The sequence below is a fragment of the Macrosteles quadrilineatus genome, unplaced genomic scaffold (assembly GCF_028750875.1).
Source record: "Macrosteles quadrilineatus isolate MER2022 unplaced genomic scaffold, UCM_ALF_1.0 Scaffold_2__2_contigs__length_208266976, whole genome shotgun sequence".
Taxonomy (NCBI): Eukaryota; Metazoa; Arthropoda; class Insecta; order Hemiptera; family Cicadellidae; genus Macrosteles; species Macrosteles quadrilineatus.
Genome location: NW_026542595.1, coordinates 134512587 through 134533222, shown reverse-complemented (window position 1 = coordinate 134533222; position 20636 = coordinate 134512587). Strand labels below are relative to the sequence as shown.

General features: G+C 36.2%; 1 protein-coding gene across 2 annotated transcripts; it reads left to right on the top strand.

Moving 5' to 3' along the window:
- Window positions 1-1684: 1684 nt before the first annotated feature.
- Window positions 1685-18140, top strand: LOC128986163 (ubiquitin thioesterase otubain-like). 2 transcript variants are annotated; one of them, XM_054406343.1, is made up of 8 exons: window positions 1685-1851; window positions 7958-8024; window positions 8844-8884; window positions 13000-13214; window positions 15595-15679; window positions 16010-16207; window positions 16616-16818; window positions 18011-18140. In XM_054406343.1, the coding sequence occupies exons 2-7, from the start codon at window positions 7973-7975 to the stop codon at window positions 16814-16816; spliced, it is 792 nt and encodes a 263-aa protein (XP_054262318.1). In that variant the 5' UTR covers window positions 1685-1851; window positions 7958-7972; the 3' UTR covers window positions 16817-16818; window positions 18011-18140. The 2 variants fall into 2 exon arrangements, with proteins under 2 accessions (XP_054262318.1, XP_054262320.1); XM_054406345.1 differs by having other exon boundaries at window positions 1685-1855.
- The last annotated feature ends 2496 nt before the right edge of the window (window positions 18141-20636 follow it).

The window sequence follows — 20636 nt, the reverse complement described above, 5'->3', positions numbered from 1 at the left end:
TCAACCTGGAGGCGAGTTAGCGTAGCGAACGAGCTAACCTGAAGGCAAGTGAGCGCAGCGAACGAGCTCCAACCTAAAGGTGAGTGAGCGTAGCGAACGAGCTCCAACCCAAAGGTGAGTGAGCGTAGCGAACGAACTTCAACCAGGACGTGATTGAAAATGCGAACGAGATCATCTTGAAAATTAAACGTAACGGTACTTTCTTTCCATCGGTCTGTCTTAGGGGAAACCTATAACTTAGGCGATACGAAGTTCGCCGGGTCAGCTAGTATTACAAATAATATTTTATTGCAGTAAATAACACAAAATGTTATTAGACTCTTCTTTTGTTTTCCTTTTTTATGGTTGTTGCAAATAATGTTATGGCGTCAATTTCACCCATAAGGTCCATGTCAAATTTCTAAAAAACTAAAACCACGTTCATAAACACCCTTTAGTCCGATTTGTACCAGATGTATATCAGATTTCAGATGTATATACATTCATGAGGAGTTCTACATAACGTGTATAGAAATATACATACAATTTGAGTTATAATTTAGTTAGTATAGTATTCGTCCTAAGAAAGTTTGACAATTTAACAAGAAATTTTACTAAGAAGATTTGACACGATAGAGGAAGCCATAATCAGTGTGAGTGAGTGTGGACCAATGAGCTATCTGGATAGCACTAGTATTTCAGATTTAGATTCTAGTCCCCCCGACAGCGCTATAAAACCTATGCTCGTCGTAAGTCAAGCTAGCGCTGTCGGGGGGACTAGAATCTAAATCTGAAATATTGAATTTTCAAACATAAAAGGCACATTGGTATCTAATTCATAAAACTTCATTTCAACCTATCAATCATAATTTAACGTACCCAAACGGTAATTGTTTTAAATTATACGTTTTACGAGACTGTATGATAATGCGTTTAAAGCCTAACCAACATTAGGTTTCTTCACGGGAAGTCGAAGGAAAAGATTTCAAGGGTAGTCTCTTTTGTTCCATTGTAATGATTTATATGAAAATTAAAATAAATAAACAGCAAATTCGAAGAACTTATCCCCAAGAGACGCAATTCTGGGTCACCGGAAGAATGCCCCCGGACAACTGCCCCCAAAGCAGGTTCCTGCGTCATGTTGCCGTCAGTGATCAGGGGGGAGGGGTAGTTTTACAGTCCACAGACACTCAAGTTTCGTTGTCATACTGTTCTAAACTAACCTAACCAACCAAACTTGTTGTAACATTTCAAAATTCTGTATGATATCCCCGACACGCCTTTTCTGTTATCAAACGGAATTACTCGAATTAAAATTGCAAAGAATAACATTTTGCTAGGTGGCGGGTAGTATTCCAGTCGCGGACACGAATCCCATATTGGTTAGTTGGCAGATTTCGTGACGTTGCGTTTCACCTGTGAGGGGGTGGTTTTACGGGGGGTAGTATTCCGCATCCCCGCAATTGTCTGTTCTATCATTGATTATACATCTCCCAAGGTGCTACCTCCAGATACGATGAAATTATAAGCTCAATAATAATCATTTTTTTATGAACTTGAAGGTTAGATAGGGCGCATAGCATAGCAGCACCTCTGCAGTCTGCAGCCTACCTGCACTCTGCATCTCGACTCGATCTCAGTCACTCCACTCCACTCAGTCAGTCAAGTCTCCTCTACTCAACGTCACTCTCACATAACACTCAACACTCCACTCCACTCAACTCATTTCAACTAAAAAAAATATTTTTGTTGTTGCCGTCGTTCTATTATTTTATTTATTTCTGAAATAGGCTATGAATATTAGCATTTCATGAATAATTAATGGTTTAACTACTTTCTAAAAGTGAAAGATTCAAATAATAAAGAAGTACCGTAAGTAAGCCTATTAGTTGAGTGACAGTAGGCTATGTTGTTAGGCCTAGTTTAAGTTTAGTTTATGCCAGTAGGCCTAAGTTCATGATTCACAATTTATCACTTAGGCCTAGATGGTTAATTTTTTTTATTCATTTCACGGCAATGCCATTTACAATAGGATAAAGAGTTATATAAACAATGTTAATCGTATATTAGATAATCTAATAGGCTACATAAAATAGGCTAGTTTCAATAACAAATGCTAAATAGCCCATATGAAATTTCTCTTGCACGATGTAAGTTACTTATACAATAAACTTACAGAGAAAAAAATCTTTTCAGATACAAGAAGAGAAAACAAGTTAGGGTAGGGCCTACCGTAACAGTAACATTAAATTAAATAAGTATAACAGTACCGTATGGTAAGCTTACAGTAGCCTACATGTATAATGGTAAACCTTATTGACATCTTCACTAAGCCTAACCAGGCATAGGCCTAACACCATTCAATCCTAATGCTGAACCTATTGAAATATCACACATCTCGTAAGTGAGTCACTCATCAATGGAGTCTTCCCAAATGCATAGAAGCAAAGTAGGCTATTGTCAGGCCATTGCCAAGAACAGCAGCTGCACCATTGGTAGAAAAGCTTAGACCAATATCAATTCTTCCAGCAATAACTTATCAAAAATATTAGAGAAACTAGTGATTGACCAAATATCCCAATTTATGAATGACAATAAAATAGGCCTACCTAAACTACAGTCTGGTTTTAGAAAAAAATCATAGCACATGTACGGCTTTGACCAATTTAAGTTATTCTGTGACATGATTGATGCCAAGGACCAAGGGAAACGTATCTTACCATGTTATGCTTGATTACTCCAAAGCATTTAATTTTATGGACCATACTAAGCTGATTGCAAAAATGAAATATAAGGGTTTTAGCGATAGAATCACTACCTGGATTCACTCTTACCTTATTACCTGAATTACCTGAATTACCTCCCTCGACGTCCATGACCAGCTCTTGCTGGATAGACAGAGTCAAACTATTTACAATTTATATATATATATACATATTTACAAATTTACATTTTGCAGTTTAGGCGGCAGGTTAGACGCATATTTCAAAAAATTCGTCCAGGGAGTACATGGGCCTTGCCAGTAGCCACTCTCTCAGCTGATTTTTAAAATCCTGGGCTCGAAGGTTTTTCAAGTATTGGGGCAATCGGTTGTACATCCTAACAGCCAACATAGGGAAACTGTTCTTTTTTTTATTCAGTCTGCAGTAAGGGATATCAAGGTTGTATTTTGACCTTGTATTGTGGACATGTAGGTCTTCTCTCAATGCATAACTGGCAATGTTGGTCTTTAAGTCATTTAGGGTGATAAGGATGTACTGATTATATACTGTTTGGATGTTAAGGTTTCTGAAAAGGGGTCTACAATGTTCGTCGTAGTCAGCAGATGAAATGACTCTAACCGCCTTCTTTTGTATCAGAAGTACATCCTTACAACCAGCTGCATGGCCCCAAACTTCCAACCCATAGCTGAGATGGCTGTGGAACAAAGCAAAGTAAACAGTCAACAAATACTGCTTTGTCAGCATGGGTTTGAGCCTCCTGAGGAGATGTAATGCCCTCGCAAGCCTAGTGCAAACTTTTGTCGTATGATTTTCCCAGGTGAGTTTGGGGTCGATAGTGAAGCCCAATAATTTAACCTCAGGCAGGTTGCCAGGGATAGGAATTCGAGACAGACTACAGGTCATGTGTTGGGTTTTACCTTCATTTAGGCAGAGCTTGTTTACTTTGAACCAGTTCTTAGTAATCTCAAAAGACTGTTCAGTTTTGACCCTGGCCTCCTCAGGAGTACTTCCTTCTGCAAAGATGGTCGTATCGTCTGCAAAAAGCAAGACGTTACCAAGCTGCCCGAGGTCGTTCACCATCACCAAAAAAAGCACAGGGCCCAACACAGATCCCTGGGGCACGCCATGTTTAACTGGCAGTGGTTGTGAGTTTGCCCCTCTTACAGCCATTATCTGTGTTCGATTTGAGAGATAGGATTCAAAGGCATGCAGTGCTGGCCCCCTAACACCATACAAATACAACTTGTCTAGCAGTTGATTGTGGGGAACGCAATCAAAAGCTTTACTTAAATCGGCTAGAGTCAGTGCAACTGTATTTCCCTCTTCAAAGGCATCGACTATTTTAGTGACAAGCTTAAGAACTGCAGTATTGGTGGTTCTACCACTCCTAAAACCATGTTGAGAGTCGCTAAACAGACAGTTTGATTCAAAGTGCTTAACAAGTTGATTCTTTAATATGGTTTCATAAACTTTTGCGAACATAGGCACTATAGAGATAGGCCGGTAACTTCCCATATCTTCAGGGTTACCCTTCTTAAAGATAGGTACGGTTTTAGAGACTTTCAATGCATCGGGAAAAACCCCATGGGTCATGCAGACATTGAGCACTTTTGCGAGGGGTTCAGCGATAATATCGGCAACATGTTTCAGAACAATAATGTTTATACCATAGATGTCTTGACTAGTCGAGTTCTTAAACTGTCTAATTATTTTGATGATAGTTTGAGGCGTTACATAGAACCAGTCATTTAGGAGGTTCACAATAGGCTTGTTCGGTACTTCCGTTCCAGTGTTTACATTACTGACAATTATTGAGTCTACGATTTTGTCAATTTCCCCAAGAATATGTTTGTTAAATTCATCAGGATTTGCAGTAGGCCTACACTTGAGAGTTGTGGTTTGTTTTGATACACTATTCACCAGATTCCATGCTGCCTTGCAGGGATTTTTGGCAGTCTCAATACCAATCATGTTATTAAGTTTCTTTGCCTCATCCACCTTTGCTCTGTACAACCTCTTACTTCTAATGTATAAACTAAAAAACCTATTTCTGTCTATTTCATCAACAGCGTACTTATATCTATCGCTAAACGCCAATACAAATTTCCTCAGTTGAACCAATTCAGGTGTGTACCAAGACTTGCTACCATTATGTTTAGGCCTACTCTTGGTTGGCCTAGGCTTACCAGTAGTTGATGAAGGTTATGGGCTTAGGCTTACGTCCAGGCAGTATTTTCTGAGGAAAGACCTGGTCAAAAGAGTTCATAAAAATATTAAAGAAAGAGTCAAAAGCTATAATCGGGTCATTAGTCTGAATTTCTGCATTCCAGTCTTTACACATCAAGGATAACCTAAGGTAACCAAACTTATCTTCACTAATAGGTCTTATAATCTTACTATACATAGCAAACCAAGGTAGGAAATCTGGGTTACTCACCCTTTGAGATGGGACATCCAAGATTACCGGGCAGTGATCCGCCACTATCGGATCAGCAACAGTAGTCGCACAAGTCCTGGTGTCAAGCGAAGTCGCAAAGGTGTCCAAACACACAGGGCCACGTGTGGGAGTACGGCTTGTCACAAACAATCCATGGCTTTTTAGAACAAAGACAAACCTATGGGTCTTTGTTTCATCTTGGTTTAGATGGATGTTGAAGTCACCGCCCAGTATTATTGGAGTGTTGAAATGAGCCAACCAGGTCAAGCATCTGTCCAAATTTGTGAAAAAAGTATCAATATCCCCTCTAGGGGGTCTATATACAGAAATAACTAAAAGTGAGAGGTCCACCAGTTCCACTCCTGTGAGTTCAAAGTCTGTTTCAGTACAGAATACACTAAGATCAATCTTCTTATATTTAATGGTATTAGCCAGATAAATCGCTACACCACCATTCTTATGTTTAGTTCTATATAGGCCACTGGCCAAAGACAACGAGTTTATCTCACTATAAAATTCGGCCTCACTCTCTTCTAGCCAATGCTCACTCAAACATAAAACATCAGGAGATACATCATTTAAGAATAGAGACATCAAGTTAATTTTTGTCCTAAGGCACTGCACATTGACACAAGCCAGCCTAAGTTCACTTTGACTTACTCTAGGCCTACCCTCCAAACATCTATTACCAGTCCTAATAGAAGGTAGGTTAGGCCTTATCGAACAACTGCAGGGTTCCAGATAGGTTAAGTGAAACATCTGAACCCCTTGTCAAAAAACGGGGCGTTCCTCAAAGTAGCTGTTTGGGGCCTGTACTTTACACGCTTTACACAGCTGACTTTCTCAGTTGCACTTGTCTTAAGATCACCACTGATCTGGAGAACATCTCCAAATGGTCTTACATTAATGGGCTTAGGCTGAACCCAGACAAGTGCACTTTTTTTTTAGGGAGAGGTGGGAAAAAGGCATTTATGCACACATCAAATCAAATCAAATCAAATCATTTAATCAAATCAAATTATTTAATCAAATCAAATCAAATCATTTATTGTCCATTTCACATAGGTGGCTAGCCTGTAGTGTGGGACTCCAACGGGCTTAAGGCCCAGAGACTACCCACTAAAAACCTCTACTCTTCGGACACTAGCCTGGGAACACTTGTCACAGTTTATAGTGAAATCCGAACCACATTTTTCCTTGTAATTTACGAATTGGTCTTAATTATCAGGATAGTACTGCGGATATTATTCTTGCCACATCTGAAAAGTGCGGGAGCGCTCTTCCGTTCTTGCAGCATCCTTTCCGATGTAGCCCAGACAAGTGCACTGTACTTCATACTGCACCTAGTAAAGACACTAAGTTAAAAGATAATGGCTGGAACATCAATCTTGATCATGGCAGGAGTCTGGCGGTCTGTGACAAAGCCAAAACTCTTGGCGTCATTGTTGACTGAAATATGAAATTAAAAGATCACATCACACATGCCTCTCAACAAGCAATAGGAAGACTGAGAAGTCTGTACAGGTTCAGAGCTATGCTGTCTGAGGCTAGACAAAGCTTCAACTCATGCAGTCACTGATATTTTGTCAGTAGTTTACTAAGTTACTGCTTCCCTGCATATGGCAATAGTATCACTAAGGAAGACATGTGCAGAATACAGCAAATTCAAAGCTCAGCAAGCCGATTTGTACTCTGCCTTAAAAAAATGTCCTATCATGTTTCCCCCTTCCGTGAAGCAGCCAGCATGTTGCATATGGAAGCCATGTGTAGGTGTTTGACGTGCTGCATGACTCAAAGGGTACTGACTCTCCGTGAGCCCGACTATCTTTGCGAGAGGCTTTCTATCCGGGATGAGATCATACAACGTAGGACACGTCATGGTGGGAGGCTTCACTTTCCAAGGGTCACCTTGGAATTGGGAAAGAAAAGTTTCTCATATTTTGGACCCACATTGTACAACAGTCTAGACCCGAGAGCCTGAAAACCGTTGCATCCAGCAATACCTTTAAGATTACGCTTAAAACGTTCTTAAAAGATATAAATGTTTAGTTGTAAGTACAGTAGTTTGGGCCTAATGACAAAAGTTCTTCTGAAAAACTGATAAGTTATGTACCTATTAGAGAAACGCTGGCTAAAAAAGACATTTTCATTATTTATTTATTTTATTTTATTAGGTACTTGAAAAGACCCATAACAGAAACTCAATATTTATGCTACATTCAGTATTTTATCAAACTAATATTTTATCCGATAACATATCGTAGATTCTCTGGAAAACTGTACCCTTCAGTGGCAGCCTATGGATTCATTCTATGAACAGAGCTTTAGAGCAAAGTTAAAGTGTGAGTTAGTAAGAGGAGTGTAAATGCCTTTTACACACGAGCCCCATATCCTTTGTTGTTTGATCTTACCTTAAGCCTGGTAAGCTAGGTACATATTTTACATAGGTATTTTAAAGATTAAATAATAGCTTTCAATATCATGTTTGGGCATGTTAGTTTAGGCATAAAGAAATGGTTCTATCTTAATTCTGAAAGACTATACTCCGTTCTCAAAATTTAAGTTAGGCGGTTTTTGGAGGAAGAAATCTCTTCCCCTCCACTTGATCCTACCTTTAAAACAATAGCTTAACAGCTGAGGTTTGCCAAAACCTCAATCAGCTGCACTAAAAAAAGTAGTGGGGGGTTTTCCCTTCAAACCAATAAACTTTGTGAACGTACTACGATAAACAAATACCTCAGGCCTTTTGGAGAAATGTTTGAAATGATCTGTTTCTTAATAATCAATCACTAACCCTAAGAAATCTTTTTGATTTCAGAATCAAAGCTCAACAATGGATGACGATCAAGTAAATCAATCAAAAGACACTGCTATTGTTAATCAAGGTAAATGTTTAACTACGCTACTGTAGAAAAGTATTAATCATTCTTGCATGGCTCTTTGATTAATATTGTCTTTATTATATTACAGTTAGGCCTAGCATTATGTAAGCTCAGGGACGGTTCAAGGAGTTTTATTTTGGGTGGCAACCTATCATTTGTTTGATACCTACTTTCATGTGCCTATTTTCCTACTACATTTTCAAAGAAACACAGGCAATTAGCCTAGTAGTTTAAAATTGAATAAGTTATTCAAATACAAATTTTTATAGTCAAGTACCGTACGGTAGCACAGATTAAAAAGAGTATGTAAGTTTGCTGCTACTGGTAAGGTAAAAAGTGTTTTGACCAAATGTTAAATACTAGGAGGAAATAAATAAAATTTCATTTGATTGAAAATGCCATTAAACAAAGTAAAGTTTCCCTCCTTGCATGGGAAGAAAAATCCCATCCCAAAAATCAGGAAGGAAATAAGAATCCCGCCCACCTCCTCCCTTCTAGTTACCAAATGAGATATGTGGCTTGTGGGTTATTGTCTGTTCGTGGAAGTGAGCCCTACTGGTCAACTCAGATCAAGCGGAAAAAACTTTTAAAATTTATGTTTTTTAAGCTACACCTGATATGGTTACACCTACTGGTTGACTAAGTGCGTAATGTTTTATCTGGGTGTTGGGCCGAGTACAAATTATGTCTTGTAGCTGATTCACTCAATTACGTTTCCTTGAACCATTTTAATTTGACCTTCACCAAGTAAAACAGCATTGTGTGTTTTGTCTTCAGCATTTACTGATTTGTTATGTTGAATCTTTTTCATGTCACTTGAAGATGACCTCATCCTGCAACAACAAAGAGACTTGGAGAAGGAGGTGAGTATTTGTTTTTCATTTTGATGATATGTTATGCCTATAGTAAAACTACGTAAAAATTATTTTCAAAGAGACCAAGATATTAATAAATTTAATATAGGCCATAATGTTTATTTGTTAAACGCTTAGTGTAGCCTACTTAAATTATACCACAATATGAAGTAGATGGTGGTAGGGATGGTTATAGATGGTAGGCTATAATTAAAGTCAAATTAAAAACCAATATCGGGAAATGAGACTGATTAAGAAATAGGCTTTTTTTAAGTAGGGGAAAGTGGGGCACATTTGAACACTTTTTAAACTTTAATTTTTTTATCGGTGAATTTATGTGTTTTTAATAAAAACATTATTACATTTAGTTATAACACAATGTTAGCTTTAATTTAGTTATTTTTTAAACCCTCCAAGTTAACATGTTAATGTGTAGGCCTAATATCTGTTTTCTCAAGGGTATGTAAATCGTTCAAAAGTACCCCACCGGTGGGGTACTTTTGAACAAGAAGTGGGGTACAATTGAACACACTAATTAAGTAAAATAAAAAATTTTATTTTACAGAAATTGTTATGCATTAGAGTTGATAAAAACAATTCTTATTTCTATTGGAACTAATTCTTCATTTAATGTTTTAGATTCATATTATTTGTAGCTAAATGCTGCAAAGTTAATAGCAAAATTGTATTCGTTCGCTGCACGTGCAGTTCTCTCACTCATTGTTGGTTGAGGAAGCTTAAAGTCTTAAATTATTATTATTCATTACTGTCTTGTATAGGAAACAAATCTAGTCAGTTGGGGTACATTAGAACCACATGCTTACCAGGGGAAAACATGGTGTTCAAATGTACCCCTCAAGACTCTGTTCAAATCTACCCCACTAGGCACCATTTTGCAAAAAGTTAAATTATGTTTTCTTGAATTGTAATTTATCAATGTGAAGTGCATAATTGTATCTAAATATGTATAAGCCATAAGGTAAATTGATCAAACTTATCTCTAATGTAGTTTTTCAATGGGAAATTTACAAATCCCTACTGCTAAAAAAGTTTTCTTGTGGCGCTCTAAAACTTCTTTTCCCAACAACAAACTAATAACTGATCATAAATGGAGGGAGATGAATGCAACCTGTTGTCCTATAGGAGGGCTACATTTTACAGCTGGTCTAATGGCCTTCGAGTATAATAATTTATTAATAAAAAACTTGTTTTAAACAAAACGTTTTTAAACGCCCTAAAAAGTACAAAATAATTTACAAATAATTTATAAATATGTTGAGAGAGTATAAATACTTGTTCGATTTAAAACGAAAAACGTTGGGTGCATGCAATTAATTGATAATAATACATTAGTTCAGTAGGTGAAGGTAAACTATCTATTGCATGCACCCCACGTTTTTAGTTTTAAATCGTACAAGTATTTATACTCTCTCAACATATTTATAAATTATTTGTAAATTATTTTGTACTTTTTAGGGCGTTTAAAAACGTTTTGTTTAACCCTCCCAGTGTTACTTGACGAAAATTCGACAAGCAGCACACTTTGTGTAGTGTTACTTGTCGATTTTTCGACAAGCAGACATCGTTTACGGCGAAGGCTCTATAACTGACTGAATCGGATTGAACTGGATCGAGTTAGGTATCGTTCTTTCCGTTTCATTCTAAGCTTTCTCCAGAGGTCTGTCTCAGCGCTGTACGTTATCTGAGCCGATCGTAATATGTAGCAGACAGCTGACGTGCGTGTATTTGTAAACAGCTAGGTTACCCTCCGACCGATGACTGATGTGTTTTATTACGTTTATCATTGTTTTAGTGTTAAAAATCAAAAGTAGTGATATACGTGTTGCATTATAAGAAGATTTAAGTGGTTTTGAAGTGCTGGTTGATGATCCTGAAGAAGTATTTAGTGATATTGATGTAAATTATCAGCCAGATTCCTAGCTATGGTTAGGCTATGCATTCTTAGCTAAACGCTATGTACTGAAATCTGTTTTTTGCCCATAACTTATTTATTTGCAAATCTACTTCCTTATATTATTATATATTTGTAATCCTCATAAAATTTAGAACAAAGTGGCTATTTTCAAATATTTATAGGCCTATAATTTATACAATTTCATTGAGCGTGAACTTATTTTTTTTTGAAAATTTTCGAAATTATATTTTTTTTTACCTAAAATTTTTTTTTTTTAATGTTCCTTATGTTTTATATATAATATTGAAGCCCATGATTTTCCAAACAAAATGGTATATAGAACATTAGAATTAACATTGTTTTAAGCTTCTCAGATCCGTTTTAATAACACCTTGCAAATGCGCCAAAAATAGGTGGACATTAAGGCCTAAACACTTAAGACACCTAAACACTAAAGACACTTGGAGGGTTAAAACAAGTTTTTTATTAATAAATTATTTTCCATTTTTTTAGTTTTTTAATGCGTGAGGATGTTAAATCTATTTCAAGCATCTATATCAGATTAAGACAAAGGCATGTGGGAAATCTAAGGTTTATTTGAGTTTCTTTTCATATAATTATGTATTAGATTGAATGTATGGCCTACCTACTAACTATAAATATATCAATCTATTTAATTTATTGTTTACTTTATAGAACATTAAATAAATAACAATTTACATTATTAACAAACATCTTTATATCTGCAATCAGATTGTTTATCTATATTTTGAAATATTTGTATAAAGAATCTCTTGGGAGCATAACCTGTACCTCTTAACCTCTGCTCTTTGAACTGTCAAATTTAAGTATTAACAGCTGACTTAAATTAATTGATATATTTATTTACATTCTTTCAAAATGTAAACATGACAAATTTGGAAGCCCATGGGGCGTAGCCCAAGGGAAATATGAAAATTAAATTATATAATATCGCATTGTCATGACTTTGTGAGCTATGTTTCAAATCTCAAGTCTCTAGCTTATCGGGAACATCGTTTAAAATTGATATCAAAATTTGTAGGAAAGCGAGCTAATAAAAACAAGCCCATGGGGCGTAGCCCGAAAGAAAATATGAAAATTAAATTATACAATATTGCAATGTCATCCATTTGTGAGCTATGTTTCAAATTTGAAGTCTATAGCTCATCGGGAAGTATCAAAATTTGCAAGAAATCGATTTAATAAAAACAAGCCCATGGGGCGTAGCCCAAGGGAAATATGAAAATTAAATTGTATAATATTGCATTGTCTTCCATTTGTGAGATACGTTTCAAGTTTCAAGTCCCTAGCTCATCGGGAAGTTAGTATAAAATCGGTTGCAAAATTTGTAGCGGACAAGAAAGCGACCTAATAAAAACGTTTTAAAAATGAGGGCAAATTTAAACTGTTCAAATGTGCCCCATGTTCAAATGCTCCCCACTCTCCCCTATGTAGACTGTAAAAAATATATTTTTGTAACATTTCAAATTTAGCTCTTGCAAGGAAATTGTTTTTCCTGCTTTTATATTATAAACTATTTGTTTTTAAACAGGTCTACAGAGAAATTGTGATATTTTGTTTTTGAGTGTCAAAAGGGAGAAAAAACAATTTTTGTTAATACTTTAATACTTTTCGATGAAATGGCGACCATACAAAGTAGGTATTTTAAGCCAAGTTCTTGTAGTCTTGTAACTGACTAAGGCCGACATATTCCTTCCCTTAAATCCCCGTTCCCATGGTCCGATCATGCTGGTTCGCGAAACTCATTCAAGTTTCACCCGCCTCACACCTTTAAACCAAATTTCATATAAATCGGATAAAGATTACTCAAGTTATCGCGGACGAGTAGGACTTACAAATTACTACTGTAGATCAAATTTTGAATGAATGGTTTTTGGCCTCTGGGGACATCAAAATGGGAAAAAATCGGACCCGGGCCCAGGTATGGATCCAAATGCAACCAGGTATGAATCACATTTACAGTCAGGATGATGATAAGTATTATTTCAATATCCAATGTGAAACATAGTAGGCCTAGTTGTGACATACATATAATTTGGTTGGTTTAGTCAAATATGTTTTAGATATATATATACAGTATCCTACCTACTGTAATTTCGTATTCAACTGAACCTATTTAACCTATTATATAGGTCTACTAAAATTTTCTATTTTTCATTTATTTTAGATATCAGAAAAAATTGCATTGGTTGGAGAGAAAGAAAATCTCTTGTCCTTAGAATCAGAATATACTGCTGATGATATTTATATGCAAAAAGTACAAGATTTAGCGAGCAAGTACAAATATATCAGAAGAACCAGACCGGATGGAAACTGTTTTTTCAGAGGTTTTGGTTTTGCCTACTTTGAAAGACTGTTGGATAATCCAGAGGAGTACAAAAGGTATGATTGCCAACCAGGTTATTTTTACCTGAAAATATGGTAAATAAAGATTTTAAGTGTCTAACAGTTTCGCTCATGATAAATTGTCATATTATTTACAATATAGGCCTATAAGAAATGTATGTAAACGTAAAGTTGTAAATACTCTGTCCCATTTCATAGGCCTAATTGTTTATAAAAAGTGTTACAGAATTTAGGAATTTTAATTCAGTTTTAAGCCGCGTTCCTATGAAGCTGGCACAAGGCGTGAAGCACACATTCACACACAAGCACACAAGGCGTGGAATACAGTCTGTGGGAACGAGGTGTAGTGAGTTTGCCTCTGACCTCACCTGGAGTGAGGGGAGTTCTTGTGCGGCCACGCTTCGGATCAAACATATGTAGTTTTCAGTTGTGAACAGTTCTCAACTGCTTGCAGTTTTGCATTCCTGGCTGAAGTTTTGTTTGTTCCTAACGGTTTTTGTGTTTTTGTTAAGAAGTTTAAATGTGCTAATGCTAATGTCAATGCCATGAGAAACCCGTATAATTAATATTCAATACAATAAAACTGTGGAGTTCCTGGAGTTGTACTCTGCTGGTCATTGTACCGTGCAATCAATCGATGCACCTCTGCATTCCTTTCAAGTATCCACTTCCTTACCTAAAAACACCTTTTCTTCTTTTTCCTAATTGGTAGACTTTACTGTCGTAACTTAAAACTCTTCTTATAACTTTCACAACAATACACTTTGCCATCGTTGGCTTCCTGAAGTAAAATCCAAAAGATATACTAATGAATTTTGGGTCGTGTGAATAGTCCACGCCTTACAACTGGTAGTAATCTCATCCTCACTACAGGCGTGGCTCACGAAATCATGTTGACAAGCGTGCCGCGCATTTGTATTCACTTCAAGTGGGAACGCGGCTTAAGGTAAAGATAAACTGTAGAGATTCCATATCCAAGTAGTATCCTGTTTGAGGATAAAAACAACTTAGATCTGTTGAGAGTGTGTTAGAAGTTAAGGCCTACTACAGGGAGCGGCAGAAATATCTGACGGTTTTCAAGCGAGTACAGTCCGGCAGCTGAGTGGAGGGGGTTGGTGGGGAGCGGCTCATTATCAAGGTCAAGTGACCCCATTTCAGTCGCCATGGAGCAGTGGACCGGTATAGGTACATCGAACGTTTGTCGTTGAGGCGTATTTTAAAAGTGGCGATTCTGTTGTTGTTACGCAACGTAAGTTTCGTAGGCATATTATTGTGGCTCGTGGGGAACCTATCCCATCCTGATTCACCATTAAATTGTGGGTGGATACCCTTAGATCCACAGGATCAACTGCAAAACGTAGGCCTACAGGCCGTCCAAGGTCAGTGAGTACGCCGGAGAACGTGGAGCGAGTGCGACAAGCTGTGCTAACGAGCCCGCATCGCCCGGCGCGTAGACAAGCTGCTGCTCTTGGCATGTCTGATCGCTCTATTCGACGAATTTTGCACTCAGACCTTCACTTTCACCCATATAAAATAGCAATCGTCCAAAAACTTCAGCCTCACGACCACGCTAATCGTCAAACATTTTCAGAGCAAATGATTGATTTGATGGATGACGAAAAAATTCTTGTAATGAGTGATGAGGCCCATTTTCACCTAGATAGCTATGTAAAGAAACAGAATTTTAGGTACTGGTCGAATAGTTGATCCTGTGGATCTAAAGGTATTGACCCAAAATTTGATGGTGTTTCGGGATGGGATAGGTTCCCCACGAGCCACATTAAAATGCCTACGAAACTTACGTTGTGTATCATTAACAGAATCGCCACTTTTAAAATACGCCTCAACGACAAACGCGCGATGTATACCGGTCCACTGCTCCATGGCGACTGAAATGGGGTCACTTGACCTTGAGAATGAGCCGCTCATTCCACCACCCCTCTCCACACGGCTGCCGGACTGTACTCGCTTGAAAACCGTCAGATATTTCTGCCGCTCCCTATACTTTTGCTTTTATACACTTGAATTAGTGTTAAACTGAAACGGTAAACTTGTAAACTACAGGATCTTCCTTGTACCCAACCAACTGTCATAGTATGAAAAATTCATAGAAAATAGGCCTTCAAGAAGTGCCATCTATGAGAGACTAATTTAATATCTCTTCCCCATAGAAGAAATTGGCTAAAAGGTCCAAACCATCTGAGTTCATTCATTACGAGAAATGAATGTGATTAAGTTTCAAAACTACCCACACAACCACTACCTGCAACTACCTGCAATAGCAGTTAACATAACCTTTGATTACTAGGCAAGCACTATAACCACTCAGCCACCCAGCTGTGTTGTATATCTAACTAATGTTGAGTATGTACCAATTTTAGAATTTGTATCATCAAATACATTTTTGTGCTTGCAGTTTCAGGGAACTTGCTTTAAAAAGCAAAGATTTATTAATTGCCTTGGGATTTCCTAAATTTACATTAGAAGATTTTCATGATACGGTAAGTATAAATAAAGCGTCATACCTAGCTACTAGTTTGAGTTAAAATGGCTCATAATGAATTCCAAACAGATGAAATCCCTACTTGCTAAAACCAGAAATGGTCCTAATTAATTTTTTTTACTTTAAGTTTTAAAAAAGGAAAATATTTTGCAACCACTAAAACAACTTTAACCCCTTCATCATCAAGAGTAGGCCTACTTATCTTCATTCAAAAATAATGGTCCTTCTGAAATCAATTTATAATCTAGAAGTCAAATTTATAACTCATGAGATACCTCAACATATTCTTCTCTAAACAAACTAATTGCCCCCTCAAAATGTTTTACAGTTCATGGAAGTGATAGAGTTGGTAGGCAAGGGGCCTGAGTCTTACGAGGCGCTACACAAGATGTTCAACGACCAAGGCTACTCAGACTATGTGGTTGTGTATCTACGACTGATAGCCTCTGGATACCTACAGAAAGAGGCGGAATTCTATCAACATTTCATCGAGGGAGATCGCACGGTCAAGGACTTCTGCAGTCAGGTCAGTCTTAGGTTTAGTGGTAGTGGTAATGTTTTCAACATTAGGAATTATAACAATTTATTTGAATTTCTTGTGTGATTAGATTTTGGATTTGTTTACTGTGTTTGCAATGAAGTATACTGCGTTCCCTCACAGAATGTCAATCCCTTCCAAATCACTAATCCTTTATGAACCATGAGATTCTCTTGACAGTGGTTTTCCTCTCTTCCACTTAGAACTTTCCTTAGGTTTTCCTCTGTAGACCTGTTAGGGCAGGCATTCGAACAGTACTTGAAAGCCTGTCACCTCAATTAATTTCCTGCATTGTTTAACGACGATGAAGGATTCGTTTCCTTAAACTTCTCTTTCATATCCGAGCTAGAAAAATCAACGTTTCTCCGTACATTTAAATGATGCATGATGTTTCAGGAGGTGGAACCGATGTTCAAAGAAAGCGACCACATTCACATAACGGCTCTGTCCTCCGCACTGAAGGTCGGGGTGAGAGTTCGGTACATGGACCGAGGCAACACACCCGAGGTGATTGCTCATGACTTTCCCGACCAGTCTTCACCAGCCATTCATCTGCTATACAGACCTGGGCATTACGACATACTGTATCCGGGATAGAGGTATGACCTAAGAAATATTACAACAGAGAAGTGTACAGTTGACTAGGATTTTAAATACAAAAACATTTGTTCACAGAAAATAATACTGAAATCAACTCAAGAGTCCTTGGAGCCTAGACGTTGTAACTCATAAAACAATAAGAAAAGAAGGAAGAAAATTTCTAATCTCACAGTGCACTAGATATGAACATAGATGAACAAAATTAACATTGCTCTTATAGTGGGCAAATCCAAGATGGCCGTTGCCTCCATGGACTCCCTTGGAAAACAATTACAGTACAAAACTAGCAACGAACAAAACAACAAAAATTTCTGATCTCACAGTGCACTAGATATTTAAATTACAATCACTTTGGTATTCGAATAAATATTCTTGGATGATAACCCTTCAACAGCGGTTTGAAATAATCCAAGTTGGCCGCTAGCCTCCAAGGACTCTTAAGCTAGAAGTCAAATTAATGTCTTATTATGTATTCTTTTAGTACACTAGAGTCCCACCAATCTGAACTGATCAGGACTAAATCCGCAATAACTGTTCTGATCAGACGAAAATGCAGTAAAATTTATCAAATATTAAAACAATTAGTTTTTATATCTGTAAATGGCCATATTTACTGTAATCAAAACTAGTTTGTAATTGTCTTCCCACAATTGCACCTTTCTTAATATGTGATGAAGATAACCAATTGAACGTCGTTATTGAATAGGCTATCGCTATAGGTGATTTTTTCAGAATTTCCCTCTCCCATACAAAATGTAAGGTCTTTTTCCTGGTCATGAAAATTCACATAGCCTACAATTAGTGGCCATGTGGTTGAGGACTTGCTAGTCCTAACTTTGCCTCTCAAATAAAGACATTTTTCATTATATTTCATACAATTCTTGGTTCTTCAGTATCCCAGTCGGCTGGACAACCTGGTCAGTACTTCAGAACAATAGCTTTATTTTTCATTCATAAAATCTAAATCTAAGGGAAGCAAATTTCTTTTGAGCCAAACTGTTAGGGGAAGTAGGATTCTGACCCATACCACAGAAAATACCCGGAAAATCTCTTTGCTTTGTTTTTCAATAAGTTGGTAAGAAGCAAATTAAGGTGTGTAAGAAAATATGGGGTTCACTAGAACACTTGATCCTCATATAGCCTTCCATTGAAGTAAATTTGTTGTTCCTAATACAGTACTAACATTTTCAGATGTAAAATGTGCTCAAAATCTTGTGATCTCCATAAAGGTTGAAGACTCATTTCATTCTGGTTATGAATGCACTGTTTACTATTTAATGAATTTTGTAATTGTGAAACAATAAATTATTGTTACGACAAAGTGGAATATTGTTCTCTTGGACCTGATTAACATTTTAAAACTGTTGTTGATCCTATACATTTTTGAGCGTTTGAGGCTAAGTATCCATTAGATAGACACACTTTCTTATTCTGACTTGTTGGTATGCAATTTTTGTAATGCCACAAACATTGTACATAATGTGAGTAAAATAAAAGATCTGTTACCAGTGTATTACAGATTGTGCATTTTGTCCGTTTTTAAATTGAGAGTTAAAAAGGTATTGATTATTGATACCAAAATGTTTTGTTTTGTCTGCTTTTTAATTTAGGATTGGTAATTTATTGATTATTCGTAACAAATTCATCTATGTGGTATCTGTTTTTGGATAAATGATTGTATTAACAACTGTGTTGTTCAGTCATCTATATAGACAATAAAACAGGTTAAATACCTAAATGGGCTAGGTAGCAATAATGGAAGGTAGAAACAATTTTCTTGGATATTAATACAATTTAATTTCTATCAGTCAGTCAGTTCTTTTGCCAAATGTAAATCCATTTAAGAAAAATAACTAAGTAAAACTAAATGTAAACTATATAAAAGAACTAGTTTTTATAAAAACTAAAAATCAAATCCTAGGTAAAAAAAAATCGGTACAAAATATTGATAAACCAACAATAGTTATTTGTGCAACTAGTGAGAAAAGTGAGTGTGTAAAAACACATAATTTACATAGCCTATATACAATTATTTCTCAAAAAGACTATATTTATCAATGTGTGATTCAAATCATATGTTTTGTTTGTTTATACATATTTTAAAAACAAACTTATAATTATTACAGTCCACTGCTACTTTCAATAAACATGTACTAGATATTTTCTATCTTTTATTTTACAATTAATTTCAATTTCACTTTACAGTGAGCAATTGACTCACTCGAGAGAAATCCTTACTCACGAGCCGTAGGCGAGTGAGGAATGGTTTCTCGAGTGAGGCAATTGTACTTTGAACTCGAGTTGCACATTATACTTTTCCTACAGTTACCATAAAACAAATAAATTGGTCTTATGTTTCTTCAAACATAACCTATTTTTACACAGAAGTGAACTTTTAATATAACATTTAATGTGAAGTGACAAATACAACAGTACAACAGCTGACCAGCTGATTTACAGCCAGTGCTGCCAACGTACTTCGCGCGCATACAACGTTGCCTGCATGTTACGCGCTCACTATTTCGTGCCTTCACGTTGCAAATCTGGAGTGAGACAAAGTAATTAGAGTAAGACAATGTTAACATTGTCTCACTGATGAGCGAATTGGCCACTTTGCTTTCTCAAATCAGTGAGAGAACATGTACATTGTTAGGTAACTGTAGGAAAAATTATTTATCATGTTTCTTTACAATGGAATGAGAATGTAAAGAGAAGGCTGTAAGTTGTAAAGCTGTTAAGGAGAAGAGTTACAGAACCACTGTTGATTGTTGAAATTTCATTAACTAACCAAACTCAATCAATTGAATATAAGCTTGATTAGCTGCCTATCAGAATAAAATTAAATAGCAGTATTGTTATGTAAACGTTTTTTCAAACAAATTACACATTGTATGCTCATACTTTGTGTAAAAATAATATTATTTAGGCAAAGCCTTAAAAAAAATTTTTTGTAAGGTGTGACTTGTAGTTTTTGGTACGATACCTTTTGTTGTGTAAAATTAACTTTAACTGGTCCAGTGGTTTTTTGTAATAGGAAAAAAACCATTACACAGACAATATTACATTAGACAGATAATTCGTCAGAGAAATGAACCATTATAAACGATAGTGAACCCCCAATATAACAAACCTCGAAACAAATTCATTGATACATCAATTTTTCAAATCCCCTAGAACTCTTCTTAAGAAACTATATTAGTTTATTTCATCTTAACAAAATAAACAAACTGAACTCTAAATAATCTATTATATTTTTTTCAAGCAAACTGAGTCAACCTTGATTTAGCAAGATTATTTTAATTAGATTAGAATCTCTAGATAGATTTTATCATCTCTATAAAATTCAATTTGTTCAACTATATCTCATTAATTAGGAACGTAACATACTAAAATCAATTGACATGATAGCTTAGTCAAAGCACTTTGATCAGTATTTGTAGAAAAGTTGATTCTGTTTCCACAGAAGGTTTAGATGGTAATAGTAACGATGAATGGCAAACACAAAAGGAAACTATGGGCTCAACATCATAACCTAAAAGCAAACCCCTATCACCAAATTTATCAAAGAGGATGAACAAAGCCTGTTCAATGAGTTAAACAAAATACATCCTGATAAGGGCAGTTAATTTTCCAGTTTCCTAATTTATTGTTGGTTCTGTATAAATTTAACTTTCTGTACCTTGTGATTTTATAATTTTTAACTTTTCTTACTTTTAATGTATAAGCCTAGAACTAGCATTGTATTCAGTTTTTTCTTATTAAAGGTCCATTGTATAGAACGGAACCAAAAGGTAGTTTATACATCAAACCTTTTCTA

What these genes read in the sequence shown, in the direction of transcription:
- LOC128986163 (XM_054406343.1), top strand. Translation starts at nt 7,973, where the DNA reads ATGGATGACGATCAAGTAAATCAATCAAAAGACACTGCTATTGTTAAT. An exon ending in CACTGCTATTGTTAATCAAG is followed by an intron (nt 8,025 to 8,843) that starts GTAAATGTTTAA and finishes TGTCACTTGAAG; the next exon opens with ATGACCTCATCCTGCAACAA. An exon ending in TCAAGGACTTCTGCAGTCAG is followed by an intron (nt 16,208 to 16,615) that starts GTCAGTCTTAGG and finishes ATGATGTTTCAG; the next exon opens with GAGGTGGAACCGATGTTCAA.